We start from the raw sequence: 19,230 nt of genomic DNA on the forward strand, positions 1-19,230 counted from the left end.
TCTGCAGTTTGTTGTTTAATATTGTTACGCACAAATACTCAACATGTAGTTTCAGAACCGTGGTTAATCATTTCAAATAAAAGCACATGGGTAATCTGCAGGGTTCTGAAATATGTCGGTTATTCATGTTCCTCACTTCTCTCAGCATGCTGTACATTAGCTTAAAAATAACATTCTAGAGCAGCCTTAGAATTCCCTAGAAATCATAAATAACAAAGCATGAAACAAAAATGGTTAATGCTCCAGGACAGAATAAACTAGAGTGTATTATCCTTAGGGCAGAACAACACTATTTGGTATATAATCACTCCCAAATTACTCCCCCCAGGGCTCTGCTGAACTATTCCAATATGATCATCAGCTTTTCAGTCTTATTATGAATCTCCATTTTATAAAAAAAAACATTTAAAAATGGGAACTAATGCATTCTCCTTACCCTGGAGAGACCTCAGGACTCAGAAAATAACTACCAGAAATGTTTTCATAGATTTTGCAGCAGAAAACTAAAAAAAAAAGATACAACTATGCAGACTAAGACATTTGTTTGCCACAGCGTTATACACCCCCTTGGGAAAAGATCACCTGGACACTTCACTCGGCAGAGCTTTTCATTCAGAACCGAGACAGCACAAGTAGTAAAACATCTCAAAAGATTGAACACTATGAAACTCCAGCTTGAGCTAATGTTTTTTTCTAAAAAAAAAGTTTTACAGTTGTGTATTCCACCACCTTCCGTGCATGCCGCATTTTCAATGTATATTCGTTTTTCTCGTTTTCCTGTGGACATTTCTTTTTTTTTAATTTGTCTGATGCTGCTATTCAACGAGACTTGCATTCATTCCAGTTTAGATGGCTGAGAATTTTACTGGAGCAATTTGGGGGACGTACCTTGGGGACAACAGCAGATTTGAACCCGCAACCTTCCAGTTACAGAACCCTGACTGCTGCTCCATCAAGAGATCAGGAGAGCAGGGAAGCTCTGGTGCTATTGTAATAGAGCTGGAATCCGTCAGGTAACCTGTAGTCCTTGGAAGCAAACGGGCCGCAGTTTAATTACGCTCTCTACTAAACTGAACAATTTTGCTGTTAGAAGAAGAGAGTACGTAATGTCAAGCTGTGTAAACTGCAACTCCAGACAGGAATTGTCTGAGACTGGGTTGCTGTATCAGCAATTAAAAGAGCTTTTAAAATGGGGTAAAAAATCTTCAGTGTTATTAAAAAGGTGCAGAACAAATCCAAATTTGACATTCACTGAGGAAATAGGAACTGAGCTGGAGGATGTTAAGCCCCTCTTATTTGGAGCTTGGTTTGGTGTGGAGATACCTGTCTGGTTCCTGGCTCAGGCCCTGTGATGTCACATTCCAGCTGCTTGGGTTCCAAATGAGTTTACTTACAGACAATATTGCTTCAGGTACAAAAGGGCTCTAAATGAAAGACATCAAAGACGAGGTTAAAATGAACCAGGACGAGAACTTATGGATGAAGAAAGGAAGACAGTGAAGAAATATCCTAGAGATTTTAACAGCGCCTGCCAGCTTCCACAATATTAGATAAATTCACCACCATTCCATAACATATACAGACCTTATCCTGCAGGGTGGCGAAGTTTCACCTGTGACAGGTAACTGGCCAGCTCCTCCTGAATACCACCTGGATCCACATGGCTCTCATCTTCATCTGAAGTATGAACACCTTCAGTATTTATGGTTTTCATGTCTTTAAGTAGAATGTGATTAGAATATTTCACAGATTGTATCAATATTCCATGCAGCAGCCTGCCACATGCTGCGTCTTGTATTGTGAAAAGTGTTGTGGGGGCAGGAACAAGTTACTCCTGCCCCCACTATTCTTTGAAGAAATGGCTGGATGAGATCCTCAGAGCAATTAGCTAAAAAAACGAGCTAAATGGGTCTAATGGCCTCCTCTTTTGTGACATTTCTCATGATCGCATGAGGCTGTTTTGTGAAACTGAAAGGAACAGGCAGTCAAGGGGTTACATACCTCCTGTGGGGTCAGTTCTTCCTGCCCAATAAAACGTGTTTTACCCAGCTTAAACCATGCAAACCATTTCTTTTCATCAAGGTGTACCTTTTGGTAACCGTACAACTCTAAAGTTTGTTATGGTTGTACGCTGCAGTTCCTTCAGGCTTAGCGCCATAACGGTTTATAAAGCAGCTCATGTGACCTGTAGTACAAGCTGCAGCAGAGGTCAGATGACCTTTTGTATGTGTTGTAGCAGAGGTCACATGGTCCTAGACGTGCACTAAGGGCCACGTGACCTCTGTGAGACGTTCGCCAAGGGCCGCGTGACCTCCGAGTCGGGCACCAAGGGCCGCGTGACCTCCGAGTCAGGCACTAAGGGCCGCGTGACCTCTGTGAGTTTTGCGCCACGGGCCGCGTGACCTCTGAGTCGGGCGCCAAGGGCCGCGTGACCTACGAGTCGGGCACCAAGGGCCGCATGACCTCTGTATGTCATGCGCCAAGGGCCGCGTGACCTCTGTATGTCGAGCGCCAAGGGCCGCGTGACCTCCGAGTCGGGCGCCAAGGGCCGCGTGACCTCCGAGTCGGGCACCAAGGGCCGCGTGACCTCTGTGAGTTGTGCGCCAAGGGCCGCGTGACCTCTGTGAGTTGTGCGCCAAGGGCCGCGTGACCTCTGTATGTCGTGCGCCAAGGGCCGCGTGACCTCTGTGAGTTGTGCGCCAAGGGCCGCGTGACCTCTGTGAGTTGTGCGCCAAGGGCCGCGTGATCTAGGTTGTGACGCATGCCAAAGACCACGTGGGCTATGCCGCGATGCCATACACTTCATATGAATCTTGACACACGTCGCAGCAGAGGTCACACGATCTCTGGGACACAGCAGAGGACAGCAGTCGGGAACAAACTGATTTTTATAAACTACAGCATGCTGTGTCTCTACACACTATTCTATTCGAGACACCTGCGACCCTCCAATGAGATATACAAAGAATTAAAAAAAAGGCACTGAATCATCATTCTCTATCCCACACACACCTGCTCTACCAGGAGTCCCGACGACAATTCTGAATGCATCCAGATTTTTGGAAACTAAGCTGTATTGATTAGTCCTGGAAAACATCAAACAGCTTTGACATAACTACCCAGAAAGGATAGTTAGCAAGCTCCTGTAACAGAAAAAAGGGAATTGTACACCATATACCATTCTGAAATGCAGAGGTGAAAAGATTCCCTGCTGTCTGAAAGGAAACAAAATCAACCCCATAGATGAAATTCTGCGGCGTCTTTGGCTACATAAAAGAGGTGACCAGTGTTAATTAGTGCCTTAAATTGCTGGGTTACAGTTTCATTACCTCTGGCTTGGCTTAAGCAGTATAACAGGCTGAAGGAGAAGGGGGCTGGTGCATCCAATCTGTGGTAAAATGAGCCATGAACAGCAGCTGTGTGGCCGAATTGGTTTTCACTCACCTGAAGACCGCTGTTCCCGTCTCAAGTAATACGTGTCCCCAGTTTCGACTAAATTGAAACCGATCCTCATTTCGTTGCGCTTTCCAACAATAAAGGGGCCTCTCCGTCTCGCTGTCTCCTGCGGCACCCCCCCCCCATTCCCCCCCGCCTGGCGTGTGAGAGAGGGGCATTGATTTTCAATACCGGCTTTAATAACCTTCAAAATGGGTTGATCAGCACGGGTATTAACTGTCGGATCTCGGTGACAGAATTGGTCTGACTCTCGGCAAACAAGATTGAGGAGTCGCAGAGCTGCAAAGATGGGGCCTGATCACAGAGCCAGCTGGCTGAGATGCAAACCAGTGGCCTAGAGCCACCAGGTCAATAACTGCATGACAGAGTCGTGTTGGCCCCGTGTTGCTCTGAAGTGTGTTCTGGGCTCATTAACGAAACGGATGAAGGTATCGGCTTAGGGAAGAGGCCTTTCTCCTTGCACCCGATAGCCAGCATCTGTGGCACTGCTGGCGTTAATGAGCCTAGACCGCGGGTCAATAAGTTGCTAGCCTCCGAGTCAATAACACTTACCGGCTACACAAACATTCAAAACCTGCTTTTGTCTGAAATCAATGTCGCATTTGTGTTTTTTTTTTCCACCTCAATCCCATCGATTCACGTAAAAAAAAAAAAATCATTCTGCTTAACTTACAGGATATACAAAATAAATGAGGAAAAAATATATAAAGTGCCCTGTCATGCTTAATTAGAACAAGTGAACTTGCTCACACATTGTGATAATCGCCTTGTTCTGTTTTCCTGGATGACATGGGAGCTTTCTACAAAGCAAGACCTCTCATGTTGATTTAATGTGTGTATATTATCACTTACTCCCTAAGATAAATTCCACTGAAGTTCAACAGGGCTTGCCATAATCTTTATAAACATCTGAGACTGAAGTGTTTTCTAGCTTTCTTTTTATACCAAGTGGTGCAGCCAACTCTATAACAGCTTCAGTTTGGGTGACCTGCCCGTGGGTGCTCTTCGACCGAGGAACAGCCAGATCGCAGTACCAGTTATCACCACAATGAGTGCTTCTGACTGAAGTTCCTGATCAATCTGAGGGGCTAAAGGCTGCTATTGAGACACCTTCCAGTATTAATTCACAGGGACAGGAAATCAATGGCTTAAGGGGGTAGAAATTATAGATACACACAGACACCAAAACTAATTAGAGGCCAAACAGGAATACTTGTTTGGACAGTAGTACAGAAATCAAAAAGGTTGCAAAAAAAAAAGGTCTCCTGCAATCATGTTTGGTCCAACCACTGCAAAATTAATATTGCACATTTAAAGGCATTCCAAAACTGCTAATTAGAGCATACTCAAAGTACTTTATCACTGTATGAACCACTAAAGAACATTAACAACCAACACAAAGTTTAATGTAGTAGAATCAAGGGCAACTGGATATGAAGCTGAGCAAACACCGACAACAAACAGAGCCTTCATTTAAAGGACGCCACGTGCTGCAGATATTAGATCCGAACTTTTATTTCTTCATTTTTTTTTTAAAACCATGAATTTTGTTTTTCTTTTTTTTTTGCACGCCTAAAACTCTACTTGTTTCGTATACAAGAGTCTAAGAAAAACACCGCACAACACCACAAGGTCGACAGAGAAAGTCTGTTGCCGTCCAATCAAACAGTGTCTTCCTTTTCTGTCTGTTTCTCTGGGGCTACAAGGCTCTTTTGCTTCATGTAATGTTATATCTCTGGTCCGGAAGTCTTTTTTTTGTATTCTTTTTAAGTAATAAAAAATAGATCATGTGTTTCCATGTTCCTTATTCTCCATCTGTATCTCCAATAGTTTTCATGCCACATATTCATTCGTCTGCCTGGTTATGCCACCTCCACTTTGCATAGATCGATGTTTCTGTAACAATGGTCCCTCCCTTCTTCTGGAATCTGAACTGAACATCCCTCTCCTGTAACTATGGTATTAAACTGGTAAGTGGTTCTGTTTAATTTTTTTTTTCTAGAAACATTTAAAAAGCCTAATAAATTTACATTTCTCTTTGTTCCAAGGAATATCAACAAGATATTTACATTTTTTTTTTACAGAAACCGAATAACAGACCTCGTAATATGTGGTTTTTTTTTCTGCATATCTTCATAAGGCGAAAACAAAAATCGTTTAATGTAACTTTGTACATTTGTCATTTTCTGAGTTATTTCCAGGTATCAAAACATGGTTAAAAAAAGGGACAAACGAAATAATTAAAAAAGAAAAACCGACTCCCCATGTAACTGTGGGCTCCAGCAGCGTGTCTCTCACAGTGAACTGGGATAAATTAAAAAAAAAAATAAACAAAAACAAAACGTACGCGTGAATACGGGAAAAAAATACAAATCCATATAAATGACTTCTATACAAGGAAAGAGAAAAAGAAATGTACAAACTGATTTCAGGATCCCGCGCCAGGCGCGAGAGTGAAAAAGGAGCCGATTAATATATTAATCTCAAGTTTTAAGTTGGCAAAGAAAAGTTCAGACGTACTGGGCTCGCACTGTTTTAAGCTGTCCTTTCCTGTGCCCCTTGCTATCACCCTTCCTTCGAAACAGAAGCAGGAAATGTGCTTCTTCTGCCTCGCATCCGCGCAGTTTTTATGTCGCCTCGCCTCTCTCGCCGAAAGCAGCGCCTCTCCGCCTTTTCAAAATATCGCGGGAGGACAAGTCCGGGTCCGCTCGTCGTAGCTTCTGTGCCGAGGGAGCTACCGGGCTTCCACTTCTTTGGGATTGCGGGAAGGGGAGTAGTCCCGGGGGTCGGGGGCGGTGAGGGGGGTAGTCCTTCGGGGTGAGGCGGGCCTGGCGCTGCCGGCGGGCACGAGGGGCGGGGGGGCGCTGAGGGCGGCGGTGGGCGGGGTCCGGTTCAGGATCCCGTTGTGGGCGGCCGAGGGGCTCAGTCTGGGGTAGTGCATGCCGCCCAGCGGGGTCATGAAGGGGGGCATGTGGGGGAGGTGGCCCTCCATGGGCGACTGGTGCAGCTGGTGCAGCCGCGCCCTGTCCAGCTCCTCGCGGAGGTGCATGCGCTCCCTCTCCTCCGCCTGCCGCAGCCTCTCGTGCTCCCGGCGCGCCTCCAGCAGGTGCTCGTGGTGGGAGTAGTCGTGGGGCTCCCGGTCCCGGTAGGCCCGCTCGGGCTCGTACACCGCGGGGAAGCGGTGGCCCTGCTCGGCCCGCAGCTGGAAGTCCATCCGGCGCTGCAGGTCCAGGCTGCGGTACGCCTCCCTCAGCGGGTCCCAGGGGAAGGCGTGGTGGGGGAGTCGCTCGCGGCCGGCCGCCAGCGGGCTCACCCCCAGGAAGGGGGCCACCCGGGTGCGGTCCAGCACGTTCAGGCTGCCCACGGGGTGCATGCCGCCCATGGAGATGGGCATCGAGTGGGGCAGGTGGACGCCGTGCAGGGACCCGGGGCCGGGCAGGTCCGAGCAGCGGGGGGGCAGCTGCGGGTGTTGGGGCAGCTGAGGGTGGCCGTGCTGCAGCTGGTGAGCGGGGGCCTGGGAGACGGCCGGCTCCGAGCTCACCAGCAGCACCTCCTGGTCCTCCTTGCGCTCCTCCTTGATCTTCAGGTCGCTCTTCAGCTTGTGCAGCGGCTCCCCAGAGGGGGCCTCCTTCCTCTCGGCCTCCTTGAGGGACGCCGGGGGCACTCCTCCCAGCTTGAGGCCGGGCTCCGCCAGGACGGGCTTGCCGTAGGGGGACGGGGGCTGGTGGGCTGGCTTGCAGGTGTCCTCGGAGGAGCGCCTCTCCTGGCCCTGGGCCTCCTTCCCCGGCGAGCGGCTCTCCTTCACCTTGACGTCGCCCAGCAGCGCGGCCTCCCGCTGGCGCTCCAGCAGCTCCTTCTCTGTCTCGCGGGCCCGGTCCACGCTGCTGCTGAGGTGCCGCCCCGAGTCGCCGGAGCTCTGGCTGTTGCTGCGGATGAGGTTGCTGATCTGATAGCTGACGGGAGCGGAGGCCGGCGAGGACCTGTTGGAGTGGCGGTTCCTGTCCAGAGATTCTCTGCAAGAGACGTCAGCACCACATCACGATACACGCGTCTGGATTGCAGTCCAGCAGAGGTCAAGTCTTCCAATATACAGTAAACCCTCAGCTTAACAGACCAATATAGGGAAGGGGTGTCATGATTTGCCCAGTGAATGATGTTTTTTCAGATTCAAATCACACTATTTTATGATTTATATATATATACTATATACGCTTTTTTAACTTGTTTTAACAAATTCAATCAACAGTCAAGGAAAATTGTTCCTGTGACTTTTTATCACAATTAAACAAGCTCTTTAGTGCATGTATCTTAAATATACTGTTTAAAATGTGATAAAGCATACGGAACCCAAAAATACCCATCGTAAGCTATTGACCTATTCCTATAGGGCAGAAATGATATTCCTGAACTTTAAACTACATAGTATTTATTTTTACCTTGTTATATTGTGCAAAGTCAGGAATTTCTGATTTCACAAATTAAACCATAAAACCCAGGGTTTACTGCACTGAGTTAACTAAAAGCACATCACAGCAACTGAAACAAGAGTTCATGTGTTTTAGCAGGAGAGGGAAAAACCTGTGAGAAACAGTTCTATTTCTTCCCCCGAATAAACATTTAAAAAAATAACGAGAAAGCACTCAAACAAAACCGCAGGGACAAGTACCTGTGCAGGTAGCACTGAAAATAAGGGCAGTCCACTCTTTTGCCCGGAGTCTGTACTGACCTGTCTTTATCCCTCTCCTCTTTCCCGATGGAGGGGTCCCTCTTTTCCAACTCCCTTTCTCTCTCCCGCTCCCTCTCTCTCTCCCTTTCCCGCTCCCTCTCCCTCTCCCGGTCTCGGTCCCGGTCGTGGTTGGTGACCGAAGAGCTGCGCTCCATGTCGATGGACTTCGGCCACTGCGGGGGGGTGGGGAAGGAGGGGGGGGTGCGATGGAGACGGTTCCACGTGTCGTGGTGGGGGCTGCTGAAGCCGGCCAACCCATGACCCTCCTTCGGTCCAAAAACGCTGTTGGAGGCTGGAATAAACAAGAAGGGGAGGTGGAGGTCAAATGTCAAGTGGGTTAACTTGTGCTTTATGGAAGCCTGTGTCTCCCACAGGCAATGGAGCTGCAGAACATGCTATTGCTCAGATCCTGTTGACACTGATGCTTGTACTCGGAGCTCTGCTTCCACACGGTGCTGACAAAAAGGCTATTCCTGCTTCAGCTCTGCGGTTATTGATTGCTGACAGGGGGGATGGCTTCGGCTTTACACAAGCACTGTTCAGGGACAGTGGAGGAGCTCAGTAAATCCTTTGTGCAGTTTCAATACACCTCTCCTGGGAAGGCTGTGAGTGATCGACCCATCTGACGCAAGGATGGAGTGCTTGGCATCGCACAGCATCTGTACTAAACTGCTCTGCAGGCTGCGAGCCGCCCACAGAGGGCACGGACGGCTACCTCTACACGACACCGGGGTGAATCGACTTGCAGGGGAGATCTTCCTCCACAAGGGCCTCGCACAGAGATGCAGGTAGCACAGAACTAAACCTGACCAAGCTCTGGGTGGGTCAGGGCCAGCCTCTGGTATTTTCTCGTGAAAGAAAAACTGGGATTTTGTCAAAACTACCAATGGGGTCTTTTTTTAAAAAAAAAAAAAGCAAATAGGGGGTCATCACTATCCAGTTTAACAAACCCGATGGCGGATGTGACACCGTCTCTTGCTGGAGAGGTGATCTGTTTTCTCAGCTGTGGCTTGGCGCTTGCTGAAGAGCGCGGTGCCTGTCTATTCCTTGCCCTCGCTGTCCCGAGCTGTCCCGAGTGGATCTGCTCTGTATTTAGCCGCGGGGTGAAAGCAGGCGCTTACCGAGCGAGGGGTTGCCTAATCCGCCGAAGGCACTGCTTGCAAGGTTGCCGAGACCGCCAAAGGTACTGGAGCGACTGAAAGGATCTGCAAAACGCCAAACAGGGATTAGCGCCAGCAGGGAGAGGGGCCGGCCGGGGAAGGGTGGCGCCTCTTCCTGGAGGGAGGGGGACGTCTTGCTCTGACTTTAGGTCTCGGTGCGAGACGGAGACGGGCTTTTATAAAAGCTGCCCCAGCCAGTTTCTGTTATCCCCAACCAGGCTTCACGTTCCTTTCTTAAATCAACACTTGTTAAATCAAGCCAGGTTCCTAATGTGGCACGGTGAGCCCTATACAAAATCTTTCATGCCTCTTGGGCAGCTGTGTGTGCTACACCTAGAATATGAACCGAAGTACTAAAGACCAAAAGACACTGGACAACGTCAATGCTCAGACATCACCACTTGTTACGTGTTACTTCTCAAACTGATTTTGAGCTCCCTCCAATCCAACCGAGCTTCTGACAACATACATCCTGTATCTTATGCTTTCAAGGTTAAGGATTTCAGACCATTCCCAGAGACTAACAGATAACGGTGGAAAATTGTTCAGCTGTCACCCTCCCTGATTGGGGCATTCCTTCTTCAGCTGCCTCTGAAGAGCTCCCTCTCCAGAGTTTGTATCTGTGCCTTTTCAGTCCAGCTGAAACCTTATTTCTTTGAGCTGGCTTTTTCTGTACCATCAAGTGTGACAGAGGACATTTGCTGCCTAAAAGCTCTGTATGAGTCAACACTGTGTTTATACACCAGTTTGTGAAAAGCTTTGGGAATGAGGAAACGGGTCATTTAATTATTCTCAGCTATACACAGGATTAGTTAGGCCTAGATAAACAACATGAATCTTTATATCATGTTAAGGGGTTTGTCCAAGGCTATCTCTTCCAAGTTGTAAATATTACAGAACTTAAGAGTTCTGTATTCCAGTTCAGCTGGGTTCCACAGAAGAATGTCTGGATAAAGTGTTGAGTGATTTAATACCCAATTCAGAAATTTCTGTACTGTTCAGTTGAAACGGACAAGTACATAAGGGACTGAGTGACCTTATATGTTAGGCTCGGGGACATTGTCGATGCTCAAGAGTAGCTTGTCGTGTACTTTCAAGAGAATTGTAGTGTATATCGTGGAAAAAAGACATCTGCATCTGTATTAAATTTCCAACTTAATTCCTTTTGCTTGCAAATCACTCTGTAGATGATAGCAAATCCGCAGGACGACCCTTTATTACTGAGAACTTCAGTGTGCTTTTCTGTCATTAATGCCTCTTTTATAACGTGCATTTTGAAACTCAAAATGCATTCATTTTCACACTGGTAGTTCCAAGCTCGTCATTTCAAATCTTTACAATTTACAGATGAAATGGAACAAATTAAGGATTAACACCTTGGGTCACAAACACCCAGAATGACTGATATTATCTTTTCAGTAAATGGATAACATACATTAAAAAAATCAACTAAGAAAATAGATAGTTTCTATAGGGATGTGGCAGAAGAATCCCAAAAATGTCAATCTAAGGTACAATATCCCATGGTTGTATGAATCTCTATCTAAAAATGACCTGAAATGGGAGACTAACTTTAAATAACACTGAAGGATAATATATCTCCTGTTCTAAAAATGACTAATACTGCAGCACTGTTAACAGAGCACAGGTGGATATATAGTGTCACCAAAGCATTAAGACCTTTTAAATAGCTGCTCCAAACAGCCTGTAGCTAACACATGACATGGTGCTCTTCAAGTAAGAACCCATGACCGGCAGCTGAAAAGCAAAACGTTTTCTCGGGTTGGAACTCTCAGACTCTTGTGGGCACCATGGTCTCATAATCTCTGTACCCCAGCGATGTTATACTTGCCCCCCCGCGCATGGAAGACATGTCAAAATAAAAAAAAAATGTGAAGAAAAAGCCGTATGAACGTGGTGTTACTTACACTTACCTGCCAGGTGCGCCGTGGGCAGGAAGCTGCTGTGGTGGGGGGCGGGGCCGTAGGGAGATGTGGCCGGATGACCCGAACCTGTATGAGGAAGAACCGCACTTTTTAGTGCCGCCGAGCCAGGAAAAGGCAGCAGGCCATGACCCATTCAGAACATAAGAACGTTTACAAATAAGAAGAGGCCATTTGGCCCATCTAGTTCATTTGGTAGTTAACAGATCCAAGGATCTTGTCCAGCTGTTGCTTGAAAGAAACCAGGGTATCGGTTTTGACAGCTTGGCAGTGTATCTTGTTTCAAACTGCCACAACCCTCCGGGCAAATACGTGCCTCCTGTGCTCCCTTTTGAAATGCACTTCCATGTAGTTTCCACTTGTGCTCTCTGGTTCCCGTTTCACTGACTTTGTTAATATCTTTGGGGACTTCTGAGTACTTATATCAGGTCTCCTTGTAGTCCTCTCTATTCAAGACTAAAAAGGTTCTGTTCCATCAGCCTGTCAGGCTTTCGTACATTTAGAAGATGTAAATAATATGCCACTATAAACACCCAAGTCTTTTCCGTAAGGGGATACAAGAAACTGCACCCCTGTAAAAGCCCCAACCTATTTTACAATACCTGAATTGAGGTCCCACAGGCAATGAAATAGTCAGCCTTTAACCTGAAATCGCTCAATCACTGACATATTCTTAAGTGTCTCCTCAATGTACAGTTTCTTAGAACAGCTAAGTCTCATTTTGAAGTGGGTCTAGAAGTTCAAGGGAGTTTTGCTCTGGGAGTCTTCCTGTTAGGGTGTAGACAGTTATCCTTTGTGGTGGCCACATCCTGATCACAGGTTGAAACGCAGATCAGAGCTGCTGCTCAGTGTGGGTCTTTTGAAAAAGGGCTGCTTCGACATTGGTAGGTTGAAATAAAAGTGCACATGATTGCCGGGGACGTCTTGGGAAAGTTAATCATCAGAAATGAAAAGGGAAGGTGGCCAGGTCCCAGTGAAAGCTGCAGTGCTACGGCCGTGTGCCAGCAAGGCCTGAGCGATCCTCCCAGCAGCAGAGCCGAGCCGAGCTCTTGGTGACAGGACTGATGGCCTGCTGGCCCCGAGAGGTTTGGGGAAGGGAAGGTTAACAGATGAGAGGCGTCTCAAAAGGCGACGGCTGACAAACGCTTGCGCTGGGACAGAACGATAGAGGAGGCCCTCTGGAGACAGCAGGCTGCTAACAGACAGAGGGCCTGGCCCTACAGGCCCCTAATACTTTATCAGGACAGCTGGGGCTGGCGCAGCGCCAGCAGCCTCACCACTAATGAGGTGGGTCGACTCCCCCTGAGCTGGGGGTCTCCGAGGGGAAAGACAGGGATAAGGGCTTCATTATGGAAGGAGGAGGGGCTGACATTCTCTCCCAGAGGTCAGTCTTTACCAATAAGGCCCACCCCATCCCACTGTATAGCTGACCTCACACCATTAATGAGACAGACAATCGCAGGCACATTACTACACAGTAATGGATAATCGTAAGTCAAAGGGCAACTGTGAACGGCTGTACGTTAGTGAGCCTCTGGCTGCATCATCATCCATTATCACACACAACCTCTAACTCCACACGCTTTACTTGAAAGAGGCTAAAATACACCATTGAAGCTCTTTCACAATTGCCATGAAACACCCAAAACAACAAAATAAATCATGCTCACCTGACTTCTCTCTACCTGGAGCTGTGCTCTGAAAGTGCTTCTCATCATGAACCCTAACGAATACCTACAAGCTTGTAACATCATCTGCACTAATGGCTAGAAAGGAGGATGCATGTTGTGTCGTGTTTATGAACGAGCTATTGTAGTGTTTTTTAGCTTCATTCAGGCAGAGTGTCTTATTTACATTCTCAGCACCTGATCTCCAGCCTGTAAACTGACACATGTCTCACGAGTACTAAGACACTGGTTAATTTGAAGCAGAGAATAAAAGGGGGCACTACCCCTGTGCCCTGGGGCTCCCCAAGCACAGCCCTCAAGGGAAAAAGCCAGCAGATTTTGCAAACCTTGTTAAATCCACGGAAGCACAAGACCTCAGGAAGAGGGCTAAAGCAGCACAAATAAGGCTTAATTGGACTAATTTAAAAGGGGGAAAATGAAACACCCACATGACCTTCCACAATTTGTTAGGACACATTTTGAAAAAGCAATTAGCTGCCATGCGCACTGGAAGTACAAACCTTGAATTTCAAAACAAATGTGCAAACGCAACTGCAAATGATCTCCGCCAATGCAACCCTCATCCGTCCACTGTGCCTTTGAGTGCCGCTGAGATCAGATGGGACAGGGAGATGTGTGCGTGATAAAGCACCGACAGCCAAAATGAACCCTCTTGCAATCAACAGCCATCAAAATGAATCTTTAAACCACAATCTGCAAGAATGAGATTATTGAACGGAACACTAAGCAGAATGACTGCACAGCCCCACAATAGGAACTCGTGTTGCTCGGCAGTTCGAGTCAGTTCAGCCTTTTAGAAGCTGCAGGCTCTTGTGCACACCTGGTGCCAAGTGTGACATATGCATTGTCCTTGTTTTGGTTAGGTTTGTATAAACGTAGTTAAAGCAAGGTGAAATACATTATAGTTTTCCAGATTCAGCGGCGAAGGTTACACTAGAACCTGCAGCTGACGCAAGCTGATCTGCTGGGAGACGGGAGTTTGGGAGTTCTCCTGTGTCTCCCCCTGAGGGGCCCAGAGGCAGGCCGGGGGTCCTGTCTCACCTGTCGAGGAGAAGAGTGGCCTGGCCAGGTCGTGAGGGTACGGGAATCCGGGGAATACCCCTGGAGCCGGAGGCCGGCTGAACAAGTCCAGTTTCCCGTTCATGTCCAGCTTGTGAGGGTCCAGCTGCATCTGCTGCAGAGAACAGAGAGAAGAACACGAACACACCCAGATTATAAAATCCAAAGTTAAAATAAAGGACGTCAGACTTTCTGTTTCAGGCGAGGGCAGTGAAATATGCGGATGACTGAACTGACCCTTCCATCATAGCTGATGGCAGATATAAAAATCGAACTAAAGTACACGACAGGGCAGGAGAAGACTGTCTATACAGGGTAAGTTCCCACAGAATTTTCTGGTGAAAAAAGTTTTGTCACGACAAAACTACAAAGTGTCCTTTGGATCGTTTCGGTCTTTAACACATACGATTCGAAAACTGTAACGTCCTCGAGCCAAAGAAATACGAGGCTACCTTACCTTCATTTTCTGCTGGTGGTGGTAAATTTGCCAGGCTATCTGGACATGAACTGCACACCATTTACCGGGCTTCTAACAAGGGAAAACACACAGGAGGATTAGAACACGTCTAGGGGTTCTAAATCAAGGGGTAATACCAAAAAGGTTCAAAATAGAAAATTAGTCTTACTCTGACAGACGTCCTGAATGGATCCGATACCTGTGTTACAAAAAAGAAATTAAGTACCGAACCACACACAAAAAGATAATGGAGCATCTTTTTACAAGCAAGCTTTTTACACAGTAAGTGTTTAGTCTGGTGTTGATTATTAATCTGACCTGAATTCATAAACCACGCTGAAACAAAATGAACCCTTCCAAGTCCCTTTTGCTATTCCTCTCTCCTGTGCCCTTCTAAATCTGTGATGAAATGCTCATGGTGCACAAACTCTCACTCCAGACAGGACACACACTGACTCACCCGCGGGTCCTTCTGTAGCAGCGTGTGTGGTACTGCTCCGGGTCGCGCTGCTACGTCAATGGGATTGGAGGCCTGTGAGAAGAGAGAGCCGGAGAAGTGGATTACAGTACACAGACGGAGAAGCGCTCAAGGCAGGGTAACCCACATCCCCTCACACCCAGATCGATGACTGAGACATCACAGCATTGTCATGTTCATGTACAGTTGTTCCAAATATACAGCTTGATGCATAGCTTTCCATGCAGAGAAGGAGGCAGATTTTCAGAAAGAAATATAATAATGGGCATGTGTTTGGGTCACAGGCAGCCAGAGTTAAAGGGGAACTGCAGTCCCAATGAACTTTGTGAAAGTACTGTACAGTCTCCATTTTGTCACAGAGTTTGTGAGAATTGTGACATGAAGCAGCCCTTCCTGCTCACTAGTCACTGTAATGACTAATGTAATGCGATGTATGAGTGAATAAGTACATGCTGTGCAGCAGGCATTTCATCACAGAAATGTTGCAATGTGGTCTGCATGCAGAGTTAACTAGTAAGTATTATTTATCAGCAAAACTGTCTCGAAGGTGAGAGCAGTATTTCCGTTGGATTAAAAGAGATGTATTCACAAGCCTGCTTCTTTACAACTGAAATGTAATAAGTTACCTGAAGTTTTGTTGCCTCGTTCTGAATCACAGAATATATCGCTGTGCATACCTGTACCTGGAAATGTGGACTATCTTGTGATGTAAATTGGAGTGTTTACACATTACTGTGCACTTTTTACTTTCAGTGTGGTCTGAAATGCATTCGTCAACTCCGATTCTTTGCAACCCTGAAGTACACAAACAGCGGCGCAGTTCCCCTTTAAAAATGAGGGTGAACAATTGGCAATTCTGCCTGTTTATCTGCTAATTATCAATAGCAGGGCGCTTAAGACAGCAGGAGTGCTGTACTACTGTGAGGCGGAGCAGTGCAGTGCAGTGCTGTGCTTGAGCAGGCAGTGTAATTTGCCCCGGTATGGTGGGGAGAGGCTGAGAGAGCCCTTGTTGCCTGCTCCTAAGCCTTGTCCAGCAGGGCGGGCCGTTGCTTGTGAGCAGTTTAGCGGTTGAATGGAAAGGCTAACTGTACAGTAACGATGCAGGATGCAGAAGCTCACAACAAAAGGCCTTAATAGAGTCCGTGGGGGATCAGGGCAGAGGATTTAAGGCCAGCTTTCATCCACGGCATGCACAAGGTCGGAAACACTGGGAGCGAGCCAGACTCTGTCTGTCACAGTTCACTTGGCTGCTTATCTTGTGTGTCGCTGCTTATTGCTGTTAAAGCCTGGCTGGCTTAACTCCTCATTTGCATGCCGGTTATAGCCTATTATTTTGGAATGGAATTTCTGGTCTTTGCACCCAAAACACAACGGCAATGCCTTTTAATTCAGAGTTCAATTAAGCGATTCATATTAAAACTAAAAGGCACCCTTCCTTCTCGACAAAAAGGGAAACCACCGATTTCTCGCTGTATGAGTACGGCCAGAAGAATTGGGAGCTATTGAAAAAAGAAAGCTCATGTAGACTGAAAATGCAAGACCAGGGACAGGAGCCATACAGCAAGGGGGAACTGATAAATGTACGGTATTTAGGGCAAAAGCTTTTGTCTTTATATTACTGGAGGAAAAGGGCATCAAGAAAAAAAACAATTATGTCCTAAAAGACCACTGCTACCTGCCCTGGCTCACACAGGTGAAGTGGCAAATATGTGATACAGGTTTGAGGCATTGAGCTCTTCATTCATGAATAAGACATGAGCTTACCTTAGGCTGGAAGGCTCCCTGGAGAGAACTGAAGGGTCCTGTATGTGGAAGCAGAGGAGGCATTCCAGGCATCGTCGGAGGGTATGATGGAAAAAACTTGAGACAAACAAGAGAGGAGACATCCGTGTCACAAGAGGCAGTACATATAAAGCTAAGGCATCTATAAGCCTAAAATAAACCTAATGAACAGACACACTTCTAGAGTAAAGGGCTTTTCTTTCTGTTTTGTGCATCATAAGTTTTTAGACAGTAGCACAACCCACCCATCCCTAAAAACAATCTACCAGGTTAAAAAACATACAATGATACCTCCATTTGTATAATCATTTTACTCTCCTTAAATTATACATCTTTTCTTCTCATTCACTTTGAATCATTCCTGCATCTAAAGAATATATCTACAGCACTGGTTTCTCAAGTGATCAGAAGAGCTTTCTCCTCCTTTAAAAAACAGTTGGTCCCTTCCAAACAGCTGTACACCAGCCAAATTAAGGAGCTGGTGCAGCACAAGACTGCAATAGAGTCAGCTGCAGGAGCCACAGGTTAAGTAGCTTGACGATTAAACAGAGCAAAAATCGCTTAGTGAGGATCCTTCTGCAGAATGACAAGAATGAAAAAACTGTCTGAGCTCAAGGGGGGCTGCAGGCGGTGTCTTACGTTCGAGTGGCGCAGGAAGGGGTTGTCCAGTTTGGGTGCGTACTTCTCGAACTGCAAAACCGAAAGAGACAAGAAAATGAGAATGAGTAAGTCCCATCCCCGACAACTTTGAATGTCTTTTTGGCACCCACATGAGCAGTTACAGAGCATTCCAGGAAGCCGTTTTTCATTAGAAAACGTTGTCAAAAGTTAAGCAGCAATTAAAATGAGCTTTTGCACAGAGATTTGCACAGAGGAACAAAAAAATGGAAGGATTAAATGATCATACATTTGAAAGTACAGTACATTCACAGAGCAGCGCAGTGCTTTGGACCCACAGGAAAAAAAAATCACATTCTTCAGCTGCAGACAAACGGCAGTGGAGAGGTTTACTTGGCAGGGAAATATCTCTGACAAATGGCATGGAGATTTGATTAGCAGTGACGTACAGCTGTACATATGAAAAAGAACATTTTTGTCAAATCACACAAATGCAAAGTGGAACGGCATCAAACTCCTGTCTTTCTTGATTTCAGCCCAAGAATGCAAGCAATTCTCAGACCCCTGCAAATCAAATATTTAGAAAGGCTGATGTTTCCGCCTTGAGTGTCTATTAAGCTGAAACTTGCACTTAAAGACATAAAGTACTTTTCAGTTTCACGCAGCAAGAATGATTTCTTCTGCTTCGCAGGGCTTAGTGAAGCGACACAGCATTCTGTGTAATATTCAGGTCGGCACACAGGAGTATTGTAAGATGTTAAGTTTGCCAGAGGTGGATTTTGCCCAAGAGGAAGAACATGTGGCAGCTACAGTCTGCTAGGTTTAAATTTACAGCACAGAAAACCCTACATAATAGCTCATTTATGTCTGGGAAAAAGGGACTTTTTCTGATTAAAAATGATTACGTTTTAAAGCTTACACTGAAGGAACTCCCTCTTAAATACTTTCTGCCACATAAATTCCAAAGAACCAAATTAACATCATTTTCACTTGTACGCATTAGAAGGTGCCAGAAATTTGCCAACGATATTTGTGCATGGATCTCTCTAACGATTGGGTGTGGAATGAAAAAACTGATTCAGGGCTTCTATCAGGTATTCATTCATTCATCAAAAAAGGAATGCAAACTGTCAGAAGCCCTACAAGGAATCGTTTCTGGCTTATAAGGATTTGTGCCATAAAACTTAACAACTGAGCACTGTGTGTTAAAATAATGTACAGCTAAGGAAATGCAAATGTAGCAGGCAGGAGATACAAACTGGCACTGGAAGCTTGTGGGACTCATCTTCTCAGGATGAGACTGCGTCATGCAAACCATTAAACACAGACATCCCTAGCCGTCCGGACTGCTCAGCCTATGATGTGAACAGGCAGACTATAGGCTTCTTAGCAAAAGCATGTTTTCTGGGCTCTCAAGAGCCCACAACTTAAAATAACAATATAAAACGAACAAGTTGAGATTTTAAAATCAGGGAGAAAGGCAGCAAGGTTTGTAAATGTTTAATATGGTCTAGGGAGCAGAAGGCTTGTGCAGCTGGCACAAGCTGAATCTGTGTTAAGGAGTGCGATGTTAGGTGCAGAGAGAGCAAGGAGGCCATTTCTGTCCATGAATAGCAACCTTGTCACCTCGCTGGAAGTTAACACTGTCCTTTTTCAACTGGACTAACAGCAACCGACAGTACCTTATTTCTATTACATAAATACACAAACCATTTACAGGTACTTCTTACTCCTGTTTGCGAAATGGCTTTGGCAGGGGCTACTGTCTGGAAAAGGGCATTAAACAGTGAAGCTGTGTGAAACTCCTGTGAAACAAGGCGTTATGTTTTCTGCACTACAGCGTATTCATATGAAGTCAAGGCC

General features: G+C 46.3%; 1 protein-coding gene across 6 annotated transcripts in view; it reads right to left on the bottom strand.

The window, feature by feature from the left end:
* Positions 1-4,958: 4,958 nt before the first annotated feature.
* fbrsl1 (fibrosin-like 1) overlaps positions 4,959-19,230 on the bottom strand; it is a 301,951-nt gene continuing 287,679 nt past the window's right edge. For 3 of the 6 annotated variants that reach the window (XM_088935494.1, XM_088935492.1, XM_088935497.1), the window contains exons 10-19: positions 17,389-17,439; positions 16,732-16,827; positions 14,950-15,021; positions 14,659-14,688; positions 14,490-14,561; positions 14,015-14,147; positions 11,271-11,354; positions 9,304-9,387; positions 8,183-8,474; positions 4,959-7,469 (exon numbers count right to left, since the gene is read on the bottom strand). In XM_088935494.1, the coding sequence (XP_088791620.1) occupies positions 6,191-7,469; positions 8,183-8,474; positions 9,304-9,387; positions 11,271-11,354; positions 14,015-14,147; positions 14,490-14,561; positions 14,659-14,688; positions 14,950-15,021; positions 16,732-16,827; positions 17,389-17,439 (2,193 nt within the window). In that variant the 3' untranslated portion in view covers positions 4,959-6,190. The remainder of the gene's footprint in view (positions 7,470-8,182; positions 8,475-9,303; positions 9,388-11,270; positions 11,355-14,014; positions 14,148-14,489; positions 14,562-14,658; positions 14,689-14,949; positions 15,022-16,731; positions 16,828-17,388; positions 17,440-19,230) is intronic. The other 3 variants (XM_088935493.1, XM_088935496.1, XM_088935495.1) reach the window with 3 other exon arrangements.

This window comes from Atractosteus spatula, chromosome 17, assembly GCF_055471065.1.
Source record: "Atractosteus spatula isolate fAtrSpa1 chromosome 17, fAtrSpa1.hap1, whole genome shotgun sequence".
NCBI lineage: Eukaryota > Metazoa > Chordata > Actinopteri > Semionotiformes > Lepisosteidae > Atractosteus > Atractosteus spatula.